General features: G+C 59.5%; 1 protein-coding gene across 1 annotated transcript; it reads left to right on the forward strand.

Moving 5' to 3' along the window:
- The first annotated feature begins 538 nt into the window (after nt 1-538).
- On the forward strand, nt 539-24,595 carry LOC144740993 (uncharacterized). The gene is made up of 8 exons (XM_078623687.1): nt 539-601; nt 4,593-5,516; nt 7,374-7,454; nt 8,612-9,145; nt 10,130-10,249; nt 16,686-16,787; nt 17,586-17,693; nt 19,398-24,595. Exons 1-8 carry the CDS (start codon nt 578-580, stop codon nt 19,527-19,529), a joined length of 2,025 nt encoding a protein of 674 aa, XP_078479813.1. The 5' UTR covers nt 539-577; the 3' UTR covers nt 19,530-24,595.
- The last annotated feature ends 364 nt before the right edge of the window (nt 24,596-24,959 follow it).

Raw genomic sequence — 24,959 nt, forward strand, 5'->3', positions numbered from 1 at the left:
CTCTGGAATTCATACTCTTAGGTTTTTTCGGTAAAGTGACGTAGGTAAAAAATACAAGTAAAATTTAAATAGAAATAAAATAAAATAATATTGTATTCATACTTATAGGTTTTTTTCGGTAAAGTCACGTAGGTAAAAAATACAATTAAAATTAAAATAGAAATAAAATAATAAATAAAAATATATTTTTTTTCTATTTTAATTGTATTTTTTACCTACGTGACTTTACCGAATCCTTGCGGTCACGAAAGCTTCAAATCTCGACCTCTGAAACCCAACTCGTTCGTAAGTCGAGGAATCGTCGTATGTAGGGGAATCGATTCCCCGCTATCCACGAATCGCCTCGTCGATTTTCCTTTGCGACCGTTAGGCCGGCCAACGACAACGTTAACGACGTAATTTCAAACGAGCCAATCAGAGGCCGTCTAGCGGCGCTGCCGCCGCCCTCCTCCAATGGGAGAGCGTCTCCGCTCAAAACAAGGGCGCGCGGCTCAGCCAATGGGAAGCGCGCTATGCAAATGAGATGGGGGGAGGGGAGGGGCTTGTACGGGCGAACGCGGAAGTGGAGTGGACTCCAATGCGGCCGTTTGTACCAGAATTGGTGAAGTATGGCAGCGATCGATCGCTTCGATTCTTATATCGATTTCCGATCGAGTGTGTGTGCGGGCGCGCGCGTGAGGGAGCGGTGGTACAGCGGTTAACGCGCTGAGCTACGAACCTGGCGACCCGGGTTCGATTCTCGCTCACGGCCAACATCGCCAGTGGCGATTAATCTGGACCGGTCCTGGGCCTCCCCTAGGTCGACTCGGCCTTAAATGAGTAACCTGGCGCGGTGCGTAGTAAACATCGCCGCTGGGGAGACAAAGGCGGCCGGGCGTGGTGCTGGCCACCCACCCCCTCGTGTGCCACAGCGCCGGTAGCCTTCATAGGTGCTGCTACTCGCTACTCGCTAACAGCACTTGCCCCTACAGCCTGTCAAGGCTACACGGGTGAGCTTTGTCTTTGCTTTGCGGACAGCACTTGCCCCTACAGCCTGTTAAGAGGCTACACGGGGGATCTTTGTCTTTGCCCGCGGACAGCACTTGGCCCTACAGCCTGTTAGAGGCTACACGGGGGATCTTTGTCTTAGCTTGCGGACAGCACTTGCCCCTACAGCCTGTTAGAGGCTACACGGGGGACCTTTGTTTTTGTGGTGGTGGGCACCCACACCCTCAGTGTGTGTGTGCCGTCCGTCCTTCATAGGATGCTGCTGCTAACAGCACTTGGCCCTACAGCCGGTCACAGGCTACACGGGGGATCTTTGTCTTTGCTCGCGGACAGCACTTGCCCCTACAGCCTGTCACAGGCTACACGGGGAATCTTTGTCTTTGTGGACAGCACTTGCCCCTACAGCCTGTCAGGCTACACGGGGGATCTTTGTCTTTGCTTCGCAGACAGCACTTGCCCCTACAGCCTGTCACAGGCTACACGGGAAGCTTTGTCTTTGCCCGCGGACAGCACTTGCCCCAACAGCCTGTCACAGGCTACACGGGGGAGCTTTGTCTTTGTGGACAGCACTTGCCCTCAATCATCTGCGTGACGCTCCACTGAGGGGTGTGGATCTTTGTTTTTGGGACAAGGTTAAAGAAAAAAATTAACCCGTAAAAACTAAGTTTTTCACTATAAATCCTTTATATGTGTGGCATCGGTTTTATTTTATTATTCATTTCTGTTTTTCTTGAGTAAGAGTTTCATTTTTATCACATTGGTATTTTAAATTAAATATGAAAAACATTTTTTCCTAAAAAGTGGAAAATTTTGGAATTAATTTTTTCACGAAAATAAATTGTCACGCACAACGAGTCTGTGCGCAAAATGTCAGCTCCATTGGATCACGGGGAGTGGGTTAAAAAAACGACCGAAAGATTTGCACGGTCGTAAGCGCGCAAGCAAGTGAACTTAATATAAAGGATTTAAAAAATTAGCCCGTAAAAACAAAGTTTTTCACTATAAATCCTTTATATGCGTGGCGGCTAGGGTCCTCTCGTCCTCTGGCTTGAGATGGCTGCCACCTATGGTCAGATGATTGTCTGGCAGAATTAAACAATTGGTAATTACATATTTTAAAAAAATTCCCTAAACAGTGGAAAATTTTGGAAATTTTTTTTCACGAAAAAAAATGTCACGCACAACGAGTCTGTGTGCAAAATGTCAGCTCGATTGGATCACGGGAAGTGGGTTAAAAAACGACCGAAAATTTTGCACGGTCATAAGCGCGCAAGCAAGCAAGCGAACTTAATATAAAGGATTTAAAAAAATTCTGCAGCTCGTGGATTAACCCCTCACTATGGGTCCAAAATCAATCAATTGCACCATGCCACTGCGTTTTTGACACCCCCCTCCCTCCCTCTACAGCGATGGCTTGAAATGTTATTAAATCCTTTATATTAAGTTCGCTCGCTTGCTTGCTTAGGACCGTGCAAATCTTTCGGTCGTTTTTTAACCCACTTCCCGTGATCCAATCGAGCTGACATTTTGCACACAGACTCGTTGTGCGTGACAATTAATGTTCGTGAAAATGTTTTTCCAAAATTCTACACTTTTAAGGACAAAAATATTATATTTAATTACCAATTGCTTAATGGTGCAATGCAATCATCTGACCCATAGGTGGCAGCCATCTCAAGCCAGAGGACGAGAGGACTCTAGCCGCCACGCATATAAAGGATTTAGAGTGAAAAACTTTCTTTTTACGGGTTATACTTATTTTGCAGATTTTCTTTCTTTCTCTCTCTCTCTCTATTCCTTCAGGTCTATGGGTGACCGAGATCATTGTATTTATGGCTGCAGGTATTGCGGTCCATGCAAACATGACTCCTTGTAAAAAGGTGTCAGTTTTGTTGCCAGATAGAAGGGTAAAAAACCAATTATCATATTTTTTTACTGGCAAATGAGGTTCCAATGGTGTAAATGCTTTACCCCGAGCTCTCATACTCTGATGGTGCATTGTCTTTGAGTTGTGCGCCTTTTGGCGTCATCTGGTCCAACCCATGTGAGACTAGGCTCTAAGGAAAGCTGTCTCGGGTGTGGACCAATCAACTTCAAGGACAGTGCATACATTATCAGAGTTGTGTTTTTTGTTTGCATTATGACTGCAGGTATTGCGGTCTATGCAAACATGACTCCTTGTAAAAAGGTGTCAGTTTTGTTGCCAGATAGAAGGGTAAAAAACCAATTATCATTTTTACTGGCAAATGAGGTTCCCATAGTGTAGATCATTGTCATCGTGTAAATCCTCCACCCAGACTACAGAACGCACTTCCATCAGAAGGATATCTCTGTCCCAGTCTGTTCAATTATTGTTAAATGCGCCTTCGAAACCGACTTATATATACGCTTCCGCTTATAGGGAAATAATAAAATAAAAAATCAAACATTTCAAATTTTAATTTCGATTTAAAGCTTTCGTGACTGCAGGGATTCATCTTCTTGGTTCTTTCGGTAAAGTCACGTAGAATGGAAATAATAAAATAATAAGAAATAACATTTTATTATATAAATATATTCTTTTTTGATGCTTTCTTTTTATTATTTTATTATTTCCATGTGTGGCTGTGTGTGTGGCTCTGTAGGGTACGGGTATCGGGTACCTGATTGCGACCTCTGGGATGAAGCCGTGTTGCAGGCGCGGGTGGGTTGATTCTAGGAACTTGAATTGTGAGAAGAGACAAGACGTTGTGAAATGAGTGACAATCACGGTGACTCACCAGTGACTCACGGCCTACCCGTACCCGGCCGCACCAGGGTCGCAAACGGGTATCTGTACCCGGCCGGGTACGGGTAGCCGGGTATCGGGTAGAGTACGGGTATCGGGTAGGGTACGGGTATCGGGTACCCGGTTGCGACCTCTGCCATGCGTTCTAAAGGGGCCCTAAATTGAAAAAGAAAAACCACGCAAATATGAAAACACGGAAATAGTTTTACTTGCATTGTCAAGTAAATTGTATTTTTTCATCTGCTCTGCAGCCAGATGATACGACAAATCGCTAACATTAAACGCCCGGTCGTTCGCAAAAGTTTGAAGGCGGTATAGTACTATAGTAATAGAGCAAGTGCAGAATCGCTGAATTGAGAGCTTGAAAGCGTTTAGCGCGGGGCCTTTGAAAGTGCGGGGCCTGTAGCTACTACATATGTAGTAGCTACTACATTTGTAGTAGCTACTACATATGTAGTAGCTACTACATATGTAGCGCGGGGCCTTTGAAAGTGCGGGGCCTGTAGCTACTACATATGTAGTAGCTACTACATTTGTAGCCGCTTTTGCTACGAGGATCATCCGCCACTGCGCGGAGGCAGTGACTCACGGCCTACCCGTACCCGGCCGCACCAGGGTCGCAAACGGCTACCCGTACCCGTACTCGGCCGGGTACGGTTAGCCGGGTATCGGGTAGGGTACGGGTATCGGGCACCCGGTTGCAACCTCTGGTTTGCGCGATCCGCCCCAAACGAACAACCTCGATTACCAGAATCCGCACGGCGTGCACGTCCGCTCTTCCCCGTGACTGCGAGGGCGCGTGCTGCTCGATTGACCGGTGTGTCTCCTCCCTGCACAGGAACGTGGAGTTTCCACCGCCGCCGCCGCACCCGGCAAGATGAGTGCTGTGGCCGCTCTCCCCGGTCGCCACCTTCGCCCAACTCCTCAGCAGCAGCAGCAGCAGCTACATCAGAAAGAGTGGCGGCTGCAGCAGCAGCAGCACAAGCAGCAGCTGCATCACCACCTGCAGCGTCAGCAGCAGGAGCAGCAGCAGCAGCAGCGGCAGCAGCAGCAGCAGCAGCACAAGCAGCAGCAGCGTCTGCGTCAGAAGCACAAGCAGCAGCTGCAGCATCATTGGCAGGAGTTGCAGCAGCAGCAGCAGCAGGACAGGCAGGAGCATCATCTGCAGTCGCATCATCGTCATCAGCAGGAACAGCAACAGCAGCACAATCATCAGCAACAGCACAATCAGCAGCAGCAGCTTGAGCGTCGTCATCACGATCATCGTGACATTCGGCAACAGCAGCAGCAGCAGCAGCAGCAGCATGAGCAGCAGCAGCAGCAGCATGAGCAGCAGCAGCAGCAGCAGCACGATCAGAATCGCAACCGTCATCGCCGACCGGACCGCGAGCGGCACGACGCAACTCCGCTGCCCAGCGCCTTCGTCGAGAGCCTGCGGCCGCTGTTCGCCGCGTTAGACGACGTCGGCCGAGGAGTCGTGCACGTGGCCGAGATAGAATCTCGCTGGGGCGGTGGCGGTGACGGTGGCGGCGGTGACGGTGTCGGCAGCGGAGTTCTCGCCGCGCTCCGGAGGGCGGCTTCTCCCGGAGGTCACCTGACCTTCGAGCGCTTCGCCGCGGGTTTGGGTCGCGCCGCCGAGGAGATGGACGCGACGGAAGAACCGGCGCCGGAGCCGGTGCCATCCTCCTCCTCGTCGTCGTCGTCGACGTCGTCGTCAACGTCAACGCCGCCGACCCCTTCGTCGCCACCGGCATCGCTGTCGGTGAGGTGGTGGAGCGATTAATAACAATAATAATAATAGTTCAATTTGTAACGCGGCTGGCAAATTTGCAGACGTAGTGGCCGCAACTCAGAGGCGCGGAGCCAAGCTCAGAGTCGCTCGAAAGCGCACGTGGCTGTAGAGGTGAGTTTTAAAGTGTCTCTTGAAGGAGGCGATTGAGGCGATGCTGCGAATGTGCAGAAGTGGTGACATCGTTCCAGACTGTTGGGGCTGCCACCGAGTAGCGGCGCGTAGACACGACGACCATCCTGGATCTTGGTATTGAGAGGAGGTCGTGAGTCGCGCTGCGCAAGGCATCTGCCGTGTGCTGAGCTCTCCGCACCGCACCACACCGCACCGACAGGGCCCCGTGCCGCGCTGGCACACCGGGCGGGGGTCACGGAGACTCCGGAGTGAAGTGGCGACGCCGCTGGGCACTCGGCCCGGAGAAAAGCGGACCCGTTGAACAGAGGGTTGTCATGACATTGGCTCGCTGTGTGTGTGTGTGTCTGCCTGTGTGGCTCTGTGTGTGTGTGTCTCTCTGTGTGTCTGTGTGGCTCTGTGTGTCTGTCTGTGTGTCTGTGTGTGGCTCTGTGTGTGTGGCTCTCTGTGTGTGTCTCTGTGTGTCTGTGTGGCTCTGTGTGTGTGTGTGTCTGTGTGTCTCTGTGTGTGTCTGTGTGTGGCTTTCTGTGTGGCTCTGTGTGGCTCTGTGTGTGTCTGTCTGTGTGTCTGTGTGTGGCTCTGTGTGTGTGGCTCTCTGTGTGTGTCTCTGTGTGTCTGTGTGGCTCTGTGTGTGTGTCTGTGTGTGTGTCTGTGTGTCTCTGTGTGTGTCTGTGTGTGGCTTTCTGTGTGGCTCTGTGTGGCTCTGTGTGTGTCTGTGTGGCTCTGTGTGTGGCTCTGTGTGTGGCTCTGTGTGACTCTCTGTGTGTGGCTCTGTGTGACTCTCTGTGTGACTCTCTGTGTGGCTCTGTGTGTGTGGCTCTGTGTGTGTGGCTCTGTGTGGCTCTGTGTGTCTGTGTATCTGTGTGTGGCTCTCTGTGTGTGGCTCTCTGTGTGTGTCTCTGTGTGTGTCTCTGTGTGAGTCTCAGTGTGTGTCTCTGTGTGAGTCTCTGTGTGAGTCTCTGTGTGTGTCTCTGTGTGTGTCTCAGTGTGTGTCTCTGTGTGTGTCTCTGTGTGTGTCTCAGTGTGTGTCTCTGTGTGAGTCTCTGTGTGTGTCTCTGTGTGAGTCTCTGTGTGAGTCTCTGTGTGTGTCTCTGTGTGAGTCTCTGTGTGTGTCTCTGTGTGAGTCTCTGTGTGTGTCTCAGTGTGTGTCTCTGTGTGTGTCTCTGTGTGAGTCTCTGTGTGTGTCTCTGTGTGTGTCTCTGTGTGTGTCTCTGTGTGTGTCTCAGTGTGTGTCTCTGTGTGTGTCTCTGTGTGTGGCACTGTGTGTGTGTCTGTGTGGCTGTCTGTGTGTGGCTGTGTGTGTGTCTGTGTGTGGCTCTGTGTGTGTGGCTCTGTGTGTGTGTCTGTGTAGCTGTCTGTGTGCCTCTGTGTGTGTCTGTGTGTGACTGTGTGGCTCTGTGTGGCTCTCTGTGTGTGGCTCTCTGTGTGGCTTTATGTGTGTGACTGTGTGTGTGTCTGTGTGTGAGTCTGTGTGTGTGTATCTGTGTGTGTGTCTGTGTGTGTGGCTCTCTGTGTGTGTGGCTCTCTGTGTGTGGCTCTGTGTGTCTCTGTGGCACGGTGGTCGAGAGTGGGTGGGTGGTGACGGGGGGGGGGGGGGTCACGGTAATTCGTTGACCCCGTGCCCCCTTACGGGACATCTTTGACAAAGAGCTTGATGGCTCATCGGATTCCTCCCCCCCCCCCCCCGTGCACCACCAGACGACGGCCACTTCGGCAAAGCCGACGGCGGCGATGCGCCTTCGGCCCGCCAGCGGAGCTGCCGGTGGTGGTGGTGGCAGTGGTGGTGGTGGTGGCGGTGGTGGCGGTGGTGGCGGTGGTGGCGGTGGTGGTGGTGGTAGTGGTGGTGGTGGTGGCGGTGGTGCCGCGTGGGAGAAGCGGGCGTCGTTGGCCACACGCAGCCTGCAGTCGCTGGACGGGCTGGACTCCCTGGGGCCTCCTCCTCCTCCTCCACCACCTCCTCCACCACCACCACCTCCACCACATCCTCCACCTTCCTCCCCGCCGCCACCACTGCCTCCTCCTCCGCTCGTGCCTCGTTTGCTGAACCCCGCCGTTGATGGTGAGTGGGTGGGTGGTTGGGTAATTTGGTGGGTGGGTGGGTGAGTAAGTAATTTGGTGGGTGAGTGGGTGGGTAATTTGGTGGGTGGGGTGGGTGGGTGAGTGAGTGGGTGAGTGAGTGGGTGAGTGAGTGGGTGGGTGGGTGAGTGGGTAATTTGGTGGGTGGGTGGGTGGGTGGTTGAGTGGGTGGATGAGTGGTTGAGTGGGTGGATGAGTGAGAGGGTGGGTGGGTAATTTGGTGGGTGGGGTGGGTGAGTGGGTGGGTGAGTGGGTGGGTGGATGAGTGAGTGGGTGGGTGGGTGTGTGAGTGAGTTGGTGGGTGGGTAAGTAATTTTGTGGGTGAGTGGGTGAGTGGGTTGGTGGGTGGGTAAGTAATTTGGTAGGTGGGTGGGTGAGTGGGTCTTTGGGTGAGTGAATGTATGAGTGGGTCATTGAGTGGGTGATGATGATGTTGATAGTGATGATGGCGGTGATGTTGAAAGCGGTGATGATGATGCTGATAGTGGTGATGATATTGATGGTGATGTTGGTGATCATGTCGATAGTGATGGTGGTGATGTTGATAGTGATGATGGCGGTGATGATGCTGATAGTGGTGATGATATTGATGGTGATGTTGGTGATCATGTCGATAGTGATGGTGGTGATGTTGATAGTGATGATGGCGGTGATGATGCTGATAGTGATGATGATATCGATGGTGATGTTGGTGATCATGTCGATGGTGATGTTGTTGATGTTGTTGATGTTGTTGATGTTGTTGATGTTGTTGATAGGCGCGATGAGGGTGATGGGCCGTTCTCACAGTGACAGCAGCACAGCGGCGATGGCGATGATGGCGATGTGCGACGCTGAGCCGCGGAGAAACAGGAGCTCAGCGAGGGGAGAGCACAGAAGGCACACCATCACCACCATCACGGGACTCGACCATCACACGGTACATCACCATCACCACCATCACGGGTCTCGACCATCACACGGTACATCACCATCACCACCATCACCACCATCACGGGTCTCGACCATCACACGGTACATCACCATCACCACCATCACGGGTCTCGACCATCACACGGTACATCACCATCACCACCATCACCACCATCACGGGACTCGACCATCACACGGTACATCACCATCACCACCACCATCACCACCATCACCACCATCATCACCACCACCATCATCATCATCACCACCATCACGGGACTCGACCATCACACGGTACACCACCACCATCACCACCATCACCACCATCATCACCACCATCATCACCATCACCACCATCACCACCATCACGGGACTCGACCATCACACGGTACACCACCATCACCACCACCATCACCACCATCACCACCATCATCACCACCATCATCATCATCACCACCATCACGGGACTCGACCATCACACGGTACACCACCATCACCACCATCATCATCATCATCACCACCATCATCATCATCATCACCACCATCACAGGTCTCGACCATCACACGGTACATCACCATCACCACCATCACCACCATCATCACCACCATCATCATCATCACCACCATCACTGGTCTCGACCATCACACGGTACATCACCAACACCACCATCACCACCATCACGGGTCTCGACCATCACACGGTACACCACCATCATCACCACCATCAGCACCATCACTATCACCATCACACGGTACATCACCATCACCACCACCACCACCACCATCACCACCATCACGGGTCTCGACCATCACACGGTACACCACCATCACACGGTGTGGCGTGGTTGTTGGTGGTCATGTTAATGTGTTTTTATAGTAACGGTGGTGGTTGTGATGGTGGTGGTTGTTGGTGGTGGTGGTTGTTGGTGGTGGTGGTTGTTGGTGGTGGTTGTGGTGGTGGTTGTTGGTGGTGGTTGTGGTGGTGGTTGTGGTGGTGGTTGTTGTTGGTGGTTGTGGTGGTGGTGGTTGTGGTGGTGGTTTTTGTTGGTGGTTGTGGTGGTGGTGGTTGTGGTGGTGGTGGTTGTGGTGGTGGTGGTGGTGGTGGTTGTGGTGGTGGTTGTTGTTGGTGGTCGTGGTGGTGGTGGTTGTGATGGTGGTGGTTATTGTTGGTGGTGGTTGTTGTTGTTGGTGGTGGTGGTTGTTGTTAGTGGTGGTTGTGGTGGTGGTTGTGATGGTGGTGGTGGTTGTTGTTAGTGGTGGTGGTTGTGGTGGTTGTGATGGTGGTGGTTGTGATGGTGGTGGTTGTGGTGGTTGTCATGGTGGTGGTTGTTGTTGTTGGTGGTTGTGGTGGTTGTGATGGTGGTGGTGGTTGTGATGGTGATTGTTGTTGGTGGTGGTGGTTGTGGTGGTGGTGGTGATTGTTGTTGTTGTTGGTGGTGGTGGTGGTTGTGGTGGTGGTGGTGCAGGTGGCGGCGGTGCATCAGCAGGAGGCGCTGGGCTCTGCTCTGCGTGCCCTCGACTCGGCCCGGGGTCGCCTGCAGGACGAGGTCACGGGGAGGGGGCGGAGGGACGGAGGGGTTCCCCCGGTAACCACGACACACCGTGCCCCACCGTGCCCCACCGTGCCCCACCGCGCCCCACCACGCCCCACCAAGACACACCGTGCCCCACCGTGCCCCACCGTGCCCCACCACACCCCACCAAGACACACCGTGCCCCACCGTGCCCCACCGTGCCCCACCACGCCCCACCACGACCCACCAGGACACACCGTGCCCCACCACGACACACCATGCCCCACCGTGCCCCACCGTGCCCCACCACGCCCCACCAGGACACACCGTGCCCCACCGTGCCCCACCGCGCCCCACCACGCCCCACCACGCCCCACCAGGACACACCGTGCCCCACCAGGACACACCGTGCCCCACCGTGCCCCACCGCGCCCCACCACGCCCCACCAGGACACACCGTGCCCCACCAGGACACACCGTGCCCCACCGTGCCCCACCACGCCCCACCACGACACACCGTGCCCCACCGTGCCCCACCACGCCCCACCACGACACACCGTGCCCCACCACGACACACCGTGCCCCACCGTGCCCCACCAGGACACACCGTGCCCCACCGTGCCCCACCGCGCCCCACCAGGACACACCGTGCCCCACCACGCCCCACCACGCCCCACCGTGCCCCACCGTGCCCCACCACGCCCCACCGTGCCCCACCAGGACACACCGTGCCCCACCGTGCCCCACCACGCCCCACCGTGCCCCCACCACGCCCCACCGTGCCCCACCGTGCCCCACCGTGCCCCACCACGCCCCACCGTGCCCCACCGTGCCCCACCACGCCCCACCGTGCCCCACCGTGCCCCACCACGCCCCACCGCGCCCCACCACGCCCCACCGTGCCCCACCGTGCCCCACCACGCCCCACCGCGCCCCACCACGCCCCACCGTGCCCCACCGCGCCCCACCAGGACACACCGCGCCCCACCACGCCCCACCGTGCCCCACCAGGACACACCGTGCCCCACCACGACACACCGTGCCCCACCGTGCCCCACCGCGCCCCACCAGGACACACCGTGCCCCACCACGCCCCACCGTGCCCCACCGTGCCCCACCAGGACACACCGTGCCCCACCACGACACACCGTGCCCCACCGTGCCCCACCACGCCCCACCAGGACACACCGTGCCCCACCGTGCCCCACCGCGCCCCACCACGCCCCACCAGGACACACCGTGCCCCACCACGACACACCGTGCCCCACCGTGCCCCACCGTGCCCCACCGCGCCCCACCACGCCCCACCAGGACACACCGTGCCCCACCGCGCCCCACCCACGCCCCCACCAGGACACACCGTGCCCCACCGTGCCCCCACCGCGCCCCACCCACGCCCCACCACGCCCCACCACGACACACCGTGCCCCACCGTGCCCCACCGCGCCCCACCACGACACACCGTGCCCCACCGTGCCCCACCGCGCCCCACCACGCCCCACCACGACACACCGTGCCCCACCACGCCCCACCACGACACACCGTGCCCCACCGTGCCCCACCATGACACACCGTGCCCCACCGTGCCCCACCACGCCCCACCACGACACACCGTGCCCCACCACGCCCACCACGACACACCCGTGCCCCACCGTGCCCCACCACGCCCCACCACGACACCCGTGCCCCACCGTGCCCCACCGCGCCCCACCACGCCCCACCACGACACACCGTGCCCCACCGTGCCCCACCACGCCCCACCCACGACACACCCGTGCCCCACCGCGCCCCACCACGCCCCACCACGCCCCACCACGACACACCGTGCCCCCACCGCGCCCCACCGTGACACACCGTGCCCCACCGTGCCCCACCACGACACACCCGTGCCCCACCGTGCCCCACCGCGCCCCACCACGCCCCACCAGGACACACCGTGCCCCACCACGACACACCGTGCCCCACCACGACACACCGCGCCCCACCACGCCCCACCAGGACACACCACGACACACCGTGCCCCACCGCGCCCCACCACGCCCCACCACGCCCCACCAGGACACACCGTGCCCCACCACGCCCCACCACGCCCCACCACGACACACCGTGCCCCACCACGCCCCACCACGACACACCGCGCCCCACCACGCCCCACCAGGACACACCACGACACACCGTGCCCCACCGTGCCCCACCGCGCCCCACCACGCCCCACCACGCCCCACCAGGACACACCACGACACACCGTGCCCCACCGCGCCCCACCACGCCCCACCACGCCCCACCAGGACACACCGTGCCCCACCACCGCCCCACCACGACACACCGTGCCCCACCACGCCCCACCACGACACACCGCCGCCCCCACCACGCCCCACCAGGACACACCACGACACACCGTGCCCCACCGTGCCCCACCGCGCCCCACCGCGCCCCACCACGCCCCACCAGGACACACCACGACACACCGTGCCCCACCGCGCCCCACCACGCCCCACCACGCCCCACCAGGACACACCGTGCCCCACCACGCCCCACCACGCCCCACCACGACACACCGTGCCCCACCACGCCCCACCACGACACACCAGCGCCCCCACCACGCCCCACCAGGACACACCACGCCCCACCACGCCCCACCACGACACACCGTGCCCCACCGTGCCCCACCGCGCCCCACCACGCCCCACCACGACACACACCGCGCCCCACCACGCCCCACCAGGACACACCACGACACACCGTGCCCCACCGTGCCCCACCGTGCCCCACCGCGCCCACCGCGCCCCCACCACGCCCCACCACGACACACCCGTGCCCCACCGCGCCCCACCACGCCCCACCAGGACACACCGTGCCCCACCACGCCCCACCACGCCCCACCACGACACACCGTGCCCCACCGCGCCCCACCAGGACACACCACGACACACCGCGCCCCACCACGCCCCACCACGCCCCACCACGACACACCGCGCCCCCACCACGCCCCACCGCGCCCCACCACGCCCCACCACGACACACCGTGCCCCACCGCGCCCCACCACGCCCCACCAGGACACACCGTGCCCCACCACGCCCCACCACGCCCCACCACGCCCCACCACGACACACCGTGCCCCACCGCGCCCCACCACGCCCCACCAGGACACACCGTGCCCCACCACGCCCCACCACGCCCCACCACGACACACCGTGCCCCACCGCGCCCCACCACGCCCCACCACGACACACCGTGCCCCACCACGCCCCACCACGCCCCACCAGGACACACCGTGCCCCACCACGCCCCACCACGCCCCACCACGACACACCGTGCCCCACCACGCCCCACCACGCCCCACCACGACACACCGTGCCCCACCCGCGCCCCACCACGCCCCACCACGCCCCACCAGGACACACCGTGCCCCACCACGCCCCACCACGCCCCACCAGGACACACCACGACACACCGTGCCCCACCGCGCCCCACCACGCCCCACCAGGACACACCGTGCCCCACCACGCCCCACCACGCCCCACCAGGACACACCGTGCCCCACCGCGCCCCACCACGCCCCACCAGGACACACCGTGCCCCACCACGCCCCACCACGCCCCACCACGACACACCGTGCCCCACCACGCCCCACCACGCCCCACCACGACACACCGTGCCCCACCACGCCCCACCACGCCCCACCACGACACACCGTGCCCCACCGCGCCCCACCACGCCCCACCAGGACACACCGTGCCCCACCACGCCCCACCACGCCCCACCACGACACACCGTGCCCCACCGCGCCCCACCACGCCCCACCAGGACACACCGTGCCCCACCGCGCCCCACCACGCCCCACCACGACACACCGTGCCCCACCACGCCCCACCACGACACACCGTGCCCCACCGCGCCCCACCACGCCCCACCAGGACACACCGTGCCCCACCACGCCCCACCACGCCCCACCACGACACACCGTGCCCCACCGCGCCCCACCACGCCCCACCAGGACACACCGTGCCCCACCACGCCCCACCACGACACACCACGACACACCGTGCCCCACCACGCCCCACCACGCCCCACCACGACACACCGTGCCCCACCACGCCCCACCACGACACACCGTGCCCCACCGCGCCCCACCACTCCCCACCAGGACACACCGTGCCCCACCACGCCCCACCACGCCCCACCACGACACACCGTGCCCCACCGCAGCCCCACCACGCCCCACCACGCCCCACCAGGACACACCGTGCCCCACCACGCCCCACCACGACACACCGTGCCCCACCACGCCCCACCACGCCCCACCACGACACACCGTGCCCCACCACGCCCCACCACGACACACCGCGCCCCACCACGCCCCACCACGCCCCACCACGCCCCACCACGACACACCGTGCCCCACCACGCCCCACCAGGACACACCACGACACACCGTGCCCCACCGCGCCCCACCGCGCCCCACCACGCCCCACCACGACACACCGTGCCCCACCGCGCCCCACCACGCCCCACCAGGACACACCGTGCCCCACCACGCCCCACCACGCCCCACCACGACACACCGTGCCCCACCGCGCCCCACCAGGACACACCACGACACACCGCGCCCCACCACGCCCCACCAGGACACACCACGACACACCGCGCCCCACCACGCCCCACCAGGACACACCACGACACACCGTGCCCCACCGCGCCCCACCGTGCCCCACCGCGCCCCACCACGCCCCACCAGGACACACCGTGCCCCACCACGACACACCGTGCCCCACCGCGCCCCACCGCGCCCCACCAGGACACACCGTACCCCACCGCGCCCCACCACGCCCCACCAGGACACACCACGACACACCGTGCCCCACCGCGCCCCACCACGCCCCACCAGGACACACCGTGCCCCACCACGACACACCGTGCCCCACCGCGCCCCACCACGCCCCACCAGGACACACCGTGCCCCACCGCGCCCCACCGCGCCCCACCACGCCCCACCACGACACACCGTGCCCCACCGCGCCCCACCACGCCCCACCACGCCCCACCACGACACACCGTGCCCCACCGTGCCCCATCGTGCCCCACCACGCCCCACCACGACACACCGTGCCCCACCACGACACACCGTGCCCCACCACGACACACCACGACACACCGTGCCCCACCACGACACACCGTGCCCCACCGTGCCCCACCACGCCCCACCACGACACACCGTGCCCCACCGTGCCCCACCACGACACACCGTGCCCCACCGCGCCCCACCACGACACACCGTGCCCCACCAGGACACACCGTGCCCCACCAGGATACACCGTGCCCCACCGTGCCCCACCGCGCCCCACCACGCCCCACCACGCCCCACCAGGACACACCGTGCCCCACCACGCCCCACCACGACACACCTTGCCCCACCAGGACACACCGTGCCCCACCAGGACACACCGTGCCCCACCGTGCCCCACCGCGCCCCACCACGCCCCACCACGCCCCACCACGACACACCGTGCCCCACCACGCCCCACCACGACACACCGTGCCCCACCGTGCCCCACCACGACACACCGTGCCCCACCACGCCCCACCACGACACACCGTGCCCCACCACGCCCCACCACGACACACCGTGCCCCACCGTGCCCCACCACGACACACCGTGCCCCACCGCGCCCCACCACGACACACCGTGCCCCACCACGCCCCACCACGACACACCGTGCCCCACCGTGCCCCACCACGACACACCATGCCCCACCACGCCCCACCACGACACACCGTGCCCCACCACGCCCCACCACGACACACCGTGCCCCACCGTGCCCCACCACGACACACCGTGCCCCACCGCGCCCCACCACGCCCCACCACGACACACCGTGCCCCACCGTGCCCCACCACGACACACCGTGCCCCACCACGCCCCACCACGACACACCGTGCCCCACCACGCCCCACCACGACACACCGTGCCCCACCGTGCCCCACCACGACACACCGTGCCCCACCGCGCCCCACCACGCCCCACCACGACACACCGTGCCCCACCGTGCCCCACCACGACACACCGTGCCCCACCACGCCCCACCACGACACACCGTGCCCCACCGTGCCCCACCACGACACACCGTGCCCCACCACGCCCCACCACGACACACCGTGCCCCACCACGCCCCACCACGACACACCGTGCCCCACCGTGCCCCACCACGACACACCGTGCCCCACCGCGCCCCACCACGCCCCACCACGACACACCGTGCCCCACCACGCCCCACCACGACACACCGTGCCCCACCAGGACACACCGTGCCCCACCAGGACACACCGTGCCCCACCGTGCCCCACCGCGCCCCACCACGCCCCACCAGGACACACCGTGCCCCACCGCGCCCCACCACGCCCCACCACGCCCCACCACGACACACCGTGCCTCACCATGCCCCACCGCGAGGGATTACTGTATTATTACAGCGCTTGCACCGCCGGTATTTTGCGTTGGCCCGGCAGCAGGGTCACCCGTCGGACGTGAACCCGGCCCGCCTGGGGCAGCTCTACCACAGGATCCAGGAGGCGACACGCATCCTGGCGGAGGTCACCGAGTCGGCAAAGGTGACGGCGCCGTGACATCGTCGCGGCTAGAAAAACACAGTTTTTTTAAAATGAACACCCCTGGGTAAGATAATTGTTTTTTTTACCCTTCTATCGGGCAACAAAACTGACGCCTTTCTTTCACAAGGAGTCATGTTTGCATAGACGACAATACCTGCAGTCGGAATGCCAACAAAAAACACAACTCTGATATTGTATGTGCACTGTCCTTGAAGTTCATTGGTCCACACCCGAGACAGCTTTCCTTAGAGCCTAGTCTCACATGGTGTTGGACCAGATGACGCCAAAAGGTGCACCATGGGTAAGGCCCCTCCCCTCCCGCCACGTGAGCTGCTTGCGTAGCTATCTTTCATTCAGAAGCGACAACCCCCCCCCCCCTTACCCACCCCCCTTACCCACCCCCCGACCACGGCGAGAGAGAGAGAGAGAGACGCAGACTTCAAATATACAGCAGCAGCAGGCGTCGTCAGGGTCAGGATCGAACCCACGACCTCCTGCGTACCAGGCGAGGTAGTTAACCTCTCCTAGCCACCGTGATGATGAGAGAGACGCAGACTCCAAATATACAGCAGTAGCAGGCGTTGTCAGGGTCGGGATCGAACCCAGGACCTCCTGTATACCCGGCGAGGTAGTTAACATCTCACCCACTCACCACCACCATCACGGGGCTTGATCATCACCACCACCACCACCGCCATCATCATCAACAACATCAACAACAACATCATCATCATCATCATCGTCGTCTTTATTGTGAATGTGTCCATGTTGCTGTTGGGTGTTGGGGGGGGGGGGCAGGCCGGGACTTGCGGGGCCGAGGGCTACGGGCCCCCCACGGCGCCCAGCGCCAGCGTTCTGCAGCAAGCACTGTGTGTGCTGCGCGACCAGAACCGGCTGCTCACGCGGGTGAGTGGCAGCTCCCTCGCACCACGCTCACCCCTCACCACCACCACCACCATCACCACCATCACCACCAGGTGAGTAGCCGCTCCCTCGCACCACGCTCACCCCTCACCACCACCATCACCCTCACCACCACCACCAGCCAGGTGAGTAGCAGCTCCCTCGCACCACGCTCACCCCTCACCACCACCCTCACCACCACCCTCACCACCACCACCAGGTGAGTAGCAGCTCCCTCGCACCACGCTCACCCCTCACCACCACCCTCACCACCACCCTCACCACCACCACCACCAGGTGAGTAGCAGCTCCCTCGCACCACGCTCACCCCTCACCACCACCCTCACCACCACCCTCACCACCACCAGGTGAGTAGCAGCTCCCTCGCACCACGCTCACCCCCTCACCACCACCACCACCCCTCACCCTCACCCTCACCCCTCACCCCTCACCACCACCACCACCACCAGCCAGGTGAGTAGCAGCTCCCTCGCACCACCCCTCACCCCCCACCACCACCCTCACCACCACCACCCCCCAGGTGTGTAACTCACTCACCCCACCCTCACCCCCCACCCCCACCACCACCCCCCAGGTGTGTAACTCCCTCGCCCTCACCCCTCACCCTCACCACCACCCCCCAGGTGTGTAACTCACTCACCCCACCCTCACCCCCCACCCCCACCACCACCCCCCAGGTGTGTAACTCCCTCGCCCTCACCCCTCACCCTCACCCACCACCCCCCAGGTGTGTAACTCCCTCGCCCCTCCCTCCAGCTCACGTGTCTCCCCGTGTCCCCCCACGTCTCTCCCCGTTTCTCCCCACATCTCACCAAATCTCCCCACATCTCACCAAATCTCCCCACATCTCACCAATTCTCCCCGTGTCTCTCCACATCTCCCCAAATCTCCCCACATCTCACCAAATCTCCCCGTGTCTCCCCGTGTCTCTCCCCACATCTCACCAAATCTCCCCGTGTCTCCCCACATCTCACCAAATCTCCCCGCGTCTCTCTCCACATCTCCCCGTGTCTCCCCGTGTCTCCCAGTGTCTCCCCGTTTCTCCCCACATCTCCCCAAATCTCCACGTGTCTCCCCACATCTCACCAAATCTCCCCGCGTCTTTCTCCACGTCTCCCCGTGCCTCCCCGTGTCTCCCCATTTCTCCCCACGTCTCTCCCCACATCTCCCCGTGTCTCCCCGTCTCTCCCCACATCTCACCAAATCTCCCCGCGTCTCTCTCCACATCTCCCCGTGTCTCTCCCCACATCTCCCCGTGTTTCCCCGTGTCTCCCAGTGTCTCCCCGTTTCTCCCCACATCTCCCCAAATCTCCCCGCGTCTCTCCCCACATCTCCCCGTGTTTCCCCGTGTCTCCCAGTGTCTCCCCGTTTCTCCCCACATCTCCCCGAATCTCCCCGTGTCTCCCCACATCTCACCAAATCTCCCCGCGTCTCTCCCCGCGTCTCGCCGTGTCTCCCCGTTTCTCCCCACATCTCACCAAATCTCCCCGCGTCTCTCTCCACATCTCCCCGTGTCTCCCCGTGTCTCCCCACGTCTCTCACCAAATCTCCCCGTGTCTCCCCGTGTCTCCCCATATCTCACCAAATCTCCCCGTGTCTCTCCCCGCGTCTCTCCCCGCGTCTCGCCGTGTCTCCCCGCGTACCCTCCACGCCCCCCCCCCCCCCCCCCCCCCCCCCCGGGTGCAGGAGGTATCCGAGAAGAGCGACCGCATCTCCCAGCTGGAGCACGAGAAGTCGCTGCTCATCCAGCAGCTGTTCGAGGCTCGCTCGCGTCACCACGGCAACGCCAGCCTCCTCGCCGACTCCACCTTCATCTGAGCGCCGTCCCACCAAGCCCCGCGTCGCCCCCGGCAACCGCCTTGTACACCCCCCCCCACCCCCGCCCGCCCCGGGATATCGGCGCAACCCGTTGCACGGACGAGGGTCTGCGCGACGCGACGGACCAGTTGCTGCAACCGGCGGTTGCCGGTGGCGGTGGCGGCGGCGGCAGCGTCTGGAGCCCGGCCGCGACGCCACGCAGGGGAGAAGACGAAGAAGTCGTAGAAGCAGCACCAGTAGCAGTAGAAGCAGCAGCAGAAGCAGTATAAACAGCACCAGAAGCAGTAGAAGCAGTAGAAGCAGTAGAAGCAGTAGAAGCAGAAGCAGCAGCAGAAGCAGCAGCAGCAGTAGGAGCAGTAGCAGTAGAACCAGCAGCAGCAGAGCCAGGTTCTGCTTTGTTCGTGTGTGTGTGTACGTGTGTGCGTGTGTGTACGTGTGTGTGTGCGTGTGTGTGTGTACGTGTGTGTGTACGTGTGCGTGTTTGCGTGTGTGTGTGTACGTGTGTGTGTGTGTGCGTGTGTGTGTGCGTGTGTGTGTACTTGTGTGTGTGTGTGTGTACGTGTGTGTACGTGTGTGTGTGTGCGTGTGTGTGTGTGCGTGTACTTGTGTGTGTGCGTGTGTGTGTACGTGTGTGTGTGTCAGTGTTGAGGCTGTGTGTGTGTCAGTGTTCAGGCTGCATGGGTCAGAAGAAAGCTGCCTCTACGTTCAATTTGCATCCTCCGCTAATGGGCCACTAGCGAGCCTAATGCATGTCGCTCAATGCACGTAAAACGAATGCCCCCCCCCCCCCCCGCATCTCGAATGGTATAATCCATGCCCCGCTTAAATCGCAAATGGCATGCTCCGTATAGCTGTGGGGTCGTTGCCGAGAAGGCCGTGAGATGGATCCGTGAGAAGCGGTCTCACCCCGCAGTTACCGCTAACGCAGAGGTCGCAACCGGGTACCCGATACCCGTACCCTACCCGATACCCGGTTACCCGTACCCGGCCGGGTATGGGTAGCCGTTTGCGACCCTGGTGCGGCCGGGTACGGGTAAGGAATCAAAACCCCATTGGAACCTCATTTGCCAGTAAAAATATGATAATTGCTTTTTTACCCTTCTATCTGGCAACAAAACTGACACCTTTTTTACAAGGAGTCATGTTTGCATAGACCACAACACCTGCGGTCGTAATGCTAAACAAAAAACACAACTCTGATCATGTATGCACTGTCCTTGAAGTTGATTGGTCCACACCCGAGACAGCTTTCCTTAGAGCCTAGTCTCACATGGTGTTGGACCAGATGACGCCAAAAGGCGCACAACTCAAAGACAATGCACCATCAGAGTATGAGAGAAACCTCATTTCTTTAATCAAAACCCGTTTGCGACCTCTGCCGCTAACTCAGCGGTCGATCTTCTCGGCTACGAATGCGACTACTTTGACGATCTCGCCCCCCTCAACCGCTCCCCCCCCCCCCCCCCCCCCCCGCACGTATGAAACGGCACTACCCCGCGTCCTTACATAGCACGTGCCTCTTCGGCAAAACCCCGATGCATGGGATCGTCTGCTTGCAAACGACACGCACCACGCGGTGTACGGTATACAGATCGGCTGAAACCCTCGCGTCAAAGCCACGTGACTCCTGTGTAGCCACTCCCCCCTCCTGCCCCTCCCACTCTGAACTCCTCCCCCTTTCTCCGTGCCGGCGCCCACTGTGAAAACAGACTCCTCCGTGCGGATCTCTCTTGCTGATCGCTCCACCGTCCAATCACACTCTTCCATCTCTGTCATCGTCGTCATCGTCACCAGGGTGGTGGCGCCTGGTGTACAGGAGGTCGTGGGTTCGATCTCGACCCTGACGACGAATGCTGCTGTGTATTTGGAGTTTGAGTCTCTCTCATCATCATCATCACCACAGTGGCTAGGAGATGTTAACTCCCTCGCCTGGTGTACAGGAGGTCGTGGGTTTAGGTCCTGACTCTGACGCCTGCTGCTGTATATTTGGAGTTTGCGTGTCACTCATCATCATCGTCACGGTGGCTAGGAGATGTTAACTCCCTCGCCTGGTGTACAGGAGGTCGTGGGTTTAGCTCCCGACTCTGACGACGCCTGCTGCTGTATATTTGGAGTTTGCGTGTCACTCATCATCATCATCACGGTGGCTAGGAGATGTTAACTCCCTCGCCTGGTGTACAGGAGGTCGTGGGTTTAGCTCCCGACTCTGACGACGCCTGCTGCTGTATATTTGGAGTTTGCGTGTCACTCATCATCATCGTCACGGTGGCTAGGAGATGTTAACTCCCTCGCCTGGTGTACAGGAGGTCGTGGGTTTAGGTCCCGACTCTGACGATGCCTGCTGCTGTATATTTGGAGTTTGCGTGTCTCTCTCTCCCCGTGGTAGCGTGGGATCGCTCTGTTGTATTCTCAAATCTTGTAACTCAAATTTAACCCACTTCCCAATGCGTTATCGACTGCAAACTTGGTATACTTGTGTCGTACCGATGACAATACTATATTCTATCGTAAAAAATGTAAAAAATATTTTTTCACATTATTTTTTACATGTTATGTTTCGGCTTGGGTCTAATTGTCAACGCTCAACTGACGTTGGCTGTAAATCACCACGGCCCCCTTACGTTGTGGCAAGCTTCGGGGCCACCTCCTGGAGTCGTGGAGTTCTGCCATTACTCGTACGGTACATTTCATTAAAGCGTGTATTTTTTTAAAAGTTTTTTTTTTAATATTACTTATTTTCCTCCGGGTCCTCCGTCGTTATTTTTTTCTTTCCCGCAAGCGTCGACAGTCGCGGCGACGACGACGACGACGACGACGATGATGATGATGATGAGACACTTTGTTGAGCTTTCACTTGTGCAAGGGTTGCTTAGCCTGCATCGCTTAGCCTGGTTAACGTTGAAGTAAAAAAATCTCCACCCTCTCATCAACCTACGACATCTTGGGGGCCCAACCATTCCTCATCCTCCCCATCCTCCTCTCTCCCTGCTGCTCGTCCTGATGAACTATGACCCCCATCCCCTCCCCCCTCTCTTCATCTTGCTGACCTCTGCCCCAGCCTCCCGTTCCCTATTACCCGTAATACAGCAACTAATATTGCGCAATACAACGTCGCCGCTCCCACTATCCGCGGGCATGATGTCGAGGTCCGACGTTTGCACGGCGGACCGGCTTGAGTTTTTTTTGTTTGTTTTGCCACAAAGCACAGACGCCCGCCGCCGGCTTGTCGGTCGGTCGGTCGGTCGTTGGTCGGATGTCATCGGTGACGTCGCAGCGTCGGTGTGGCGATGGCCGACCACTGCTACCCACCCCCGCGGGCAACTGGCCCGGTGTGCCCTCACTACCCAGACTGCCCAGATTACCCAGACTGCCCAGATTACCCAGACTGCCCACACTACCCACACTACCCAGACTACCCACACTACCCAGACTGCCCAGATTACCCAGACTGCCCACACTACCCAGACTGCCCACACTACCCAGACTGCCCAGACTACCCAGACTGCCCACACTACCCACACTACCCAGACTACCCACACTACCCAGACTGCCCAGATTACCCAGACTACCCACACTACCCAGACTGCCCACACTACCCAGACTGCCCACACTACCCAGACTACCCACACTACCCAGACTGCCCAGATTACCCAGACTACCCACACTACCCAGACTGCCCACACTACCCAGACTGCCCACACTACCCAGACTGCCCACACTACCCAGACTGCCCACACTACCCAGACTGCCCACACTACCCAGACTGCCCAGATTACCCAGACTGCCCACACTACCCAGACTGCCCACACTACCCAGACTGCCCACACTACCCAGACTGCCCACACTACCCAGACTGCCCAGATTACCCAGACTGCCCACACTACCCAGACTGCCCACACTACCCAGACTGCCCACACTACCCAGACTGCCCACACTACCCAGACTGCCCAGATTACCCAGACTGCCCACACTACCCAGACTGCCCACACTACCCAGATTACCCAGACTACCCACACTACCCAGACTGCCCACACTACCCACACTACGAAGACTGCAAACTCCACTCACTCACTCTGCAGAACAGGGGCAGATCATACAAACTCCACTCACTCGCTCTGCAGAACACGGGAAGATCATACAAACTCCACTCACTCACTCTGTAGAACAGGGGGAGATCATATAAACTTCACTCACTCACTCTGTAGAACAGGGGGAGATCATACAAACTCCACTCACTCACTCTGCAGAACAGGGGTAGAACACACCAACTCCACTCACTCGCTCTGCAGAACAGGGGGAGATCATACAAACTCCACTCTGCAGAACAGGTGTAGATCATACAAACTCCACTCACTCTGCAGAACAGGGGGAGATCATACAAACTCCACTCACTCTGCAGAACAGGGGGAGATCATACAAACTCCACTCACTCTGCAGAACAGGGGGAGATCATACAAACTGCACTCACTCTGCAGAACAGGGGGAGATCATACAAACTCCACTCACTCTGCAGAACAGGGGGAGATCATACAAACTCCACTCACTCTGCAGAACAGGGGGAGATCATACAAACTCCACTCACTCTGTAGAACAGGGGGAGATCATACAAACTCCACTCACTCTGCAGAACAGGGGGAGATCATACAAACTCCACTCACTCTGCAGAACAGGGGGAGATCATACAAACTCCACTCACTCTGCAGAACAGGGGGGGAGATCACACAAACTCCACTCTGCAGAACAGGGGGAGATCATACAAACTTCTCACACAGAGAAGCACTCGCATCGGGAATCAAACCCAGCCCCTTGTTGCTGTGAGGCACAGGCGTAGTAGACCACTACTCCATCACCACCCCACCTCCGTATTATTTCCCCTCCCGATCTGTAATGTTTACGTTGTTTTTTTAAATTATCGTTCATGTTACGTCCTTTTAACTTACGCTTATGTAACCTCTTGTCAACTAACAGCAGTAACCGATGCAATACTTTGTCGTTGATGTAATTGTTCGTGGTTATGATCGTCTGCCATTCGTTTTTTTTACGACGCAAATACAATGCTTAGTCAAGTCTGCATTCGGCATTGAATCATTGTTGGCTCAAGGTTCCGTGTTCTGATGTTCCTGTGAAGGCAGAAGACACAGCATCATGGAGGAGCCTTAGTCTGGCTCTGTGAGTCTCGGTGATTAACACTGAACCCTGTGGGAGCCTTAGTCTGGCTATGTGAGCCTGTATGATCAACACTGAACCCTGTGGTAGTCTCAGTGATTAACACTGAACCCTGTGGGAGCCTTAGTCTGGCTCTGTGAGCCTTGGTGATTAACACTGAACCCTGTGGTAGTCTCAGTGATTAATACTAAACCCTGTGGGAGCCTCTGTATGGCTCTGTGAGTCTCAGTGATTAACACTGAACCCTGTGGGAGCCTTAGTCTG

This window comes from Lampetra planeri, unplaced genomic scaffold (assembly GCF_965212315.1).
Source record: "Lampetra planeri unplaced genomic scaffold, kcLamPlan1.2.h2 scaffold_376, whole genome shotgun sequence".
In the NCBI taxonomy this organism is placed as follows: domain Eukaryota; kingdom Metazoa; phylum Chordata; class Hyperoartia; order Petromyzontiformes; family Petromyzontidae; genus Lampetra; species Lampetra planeri.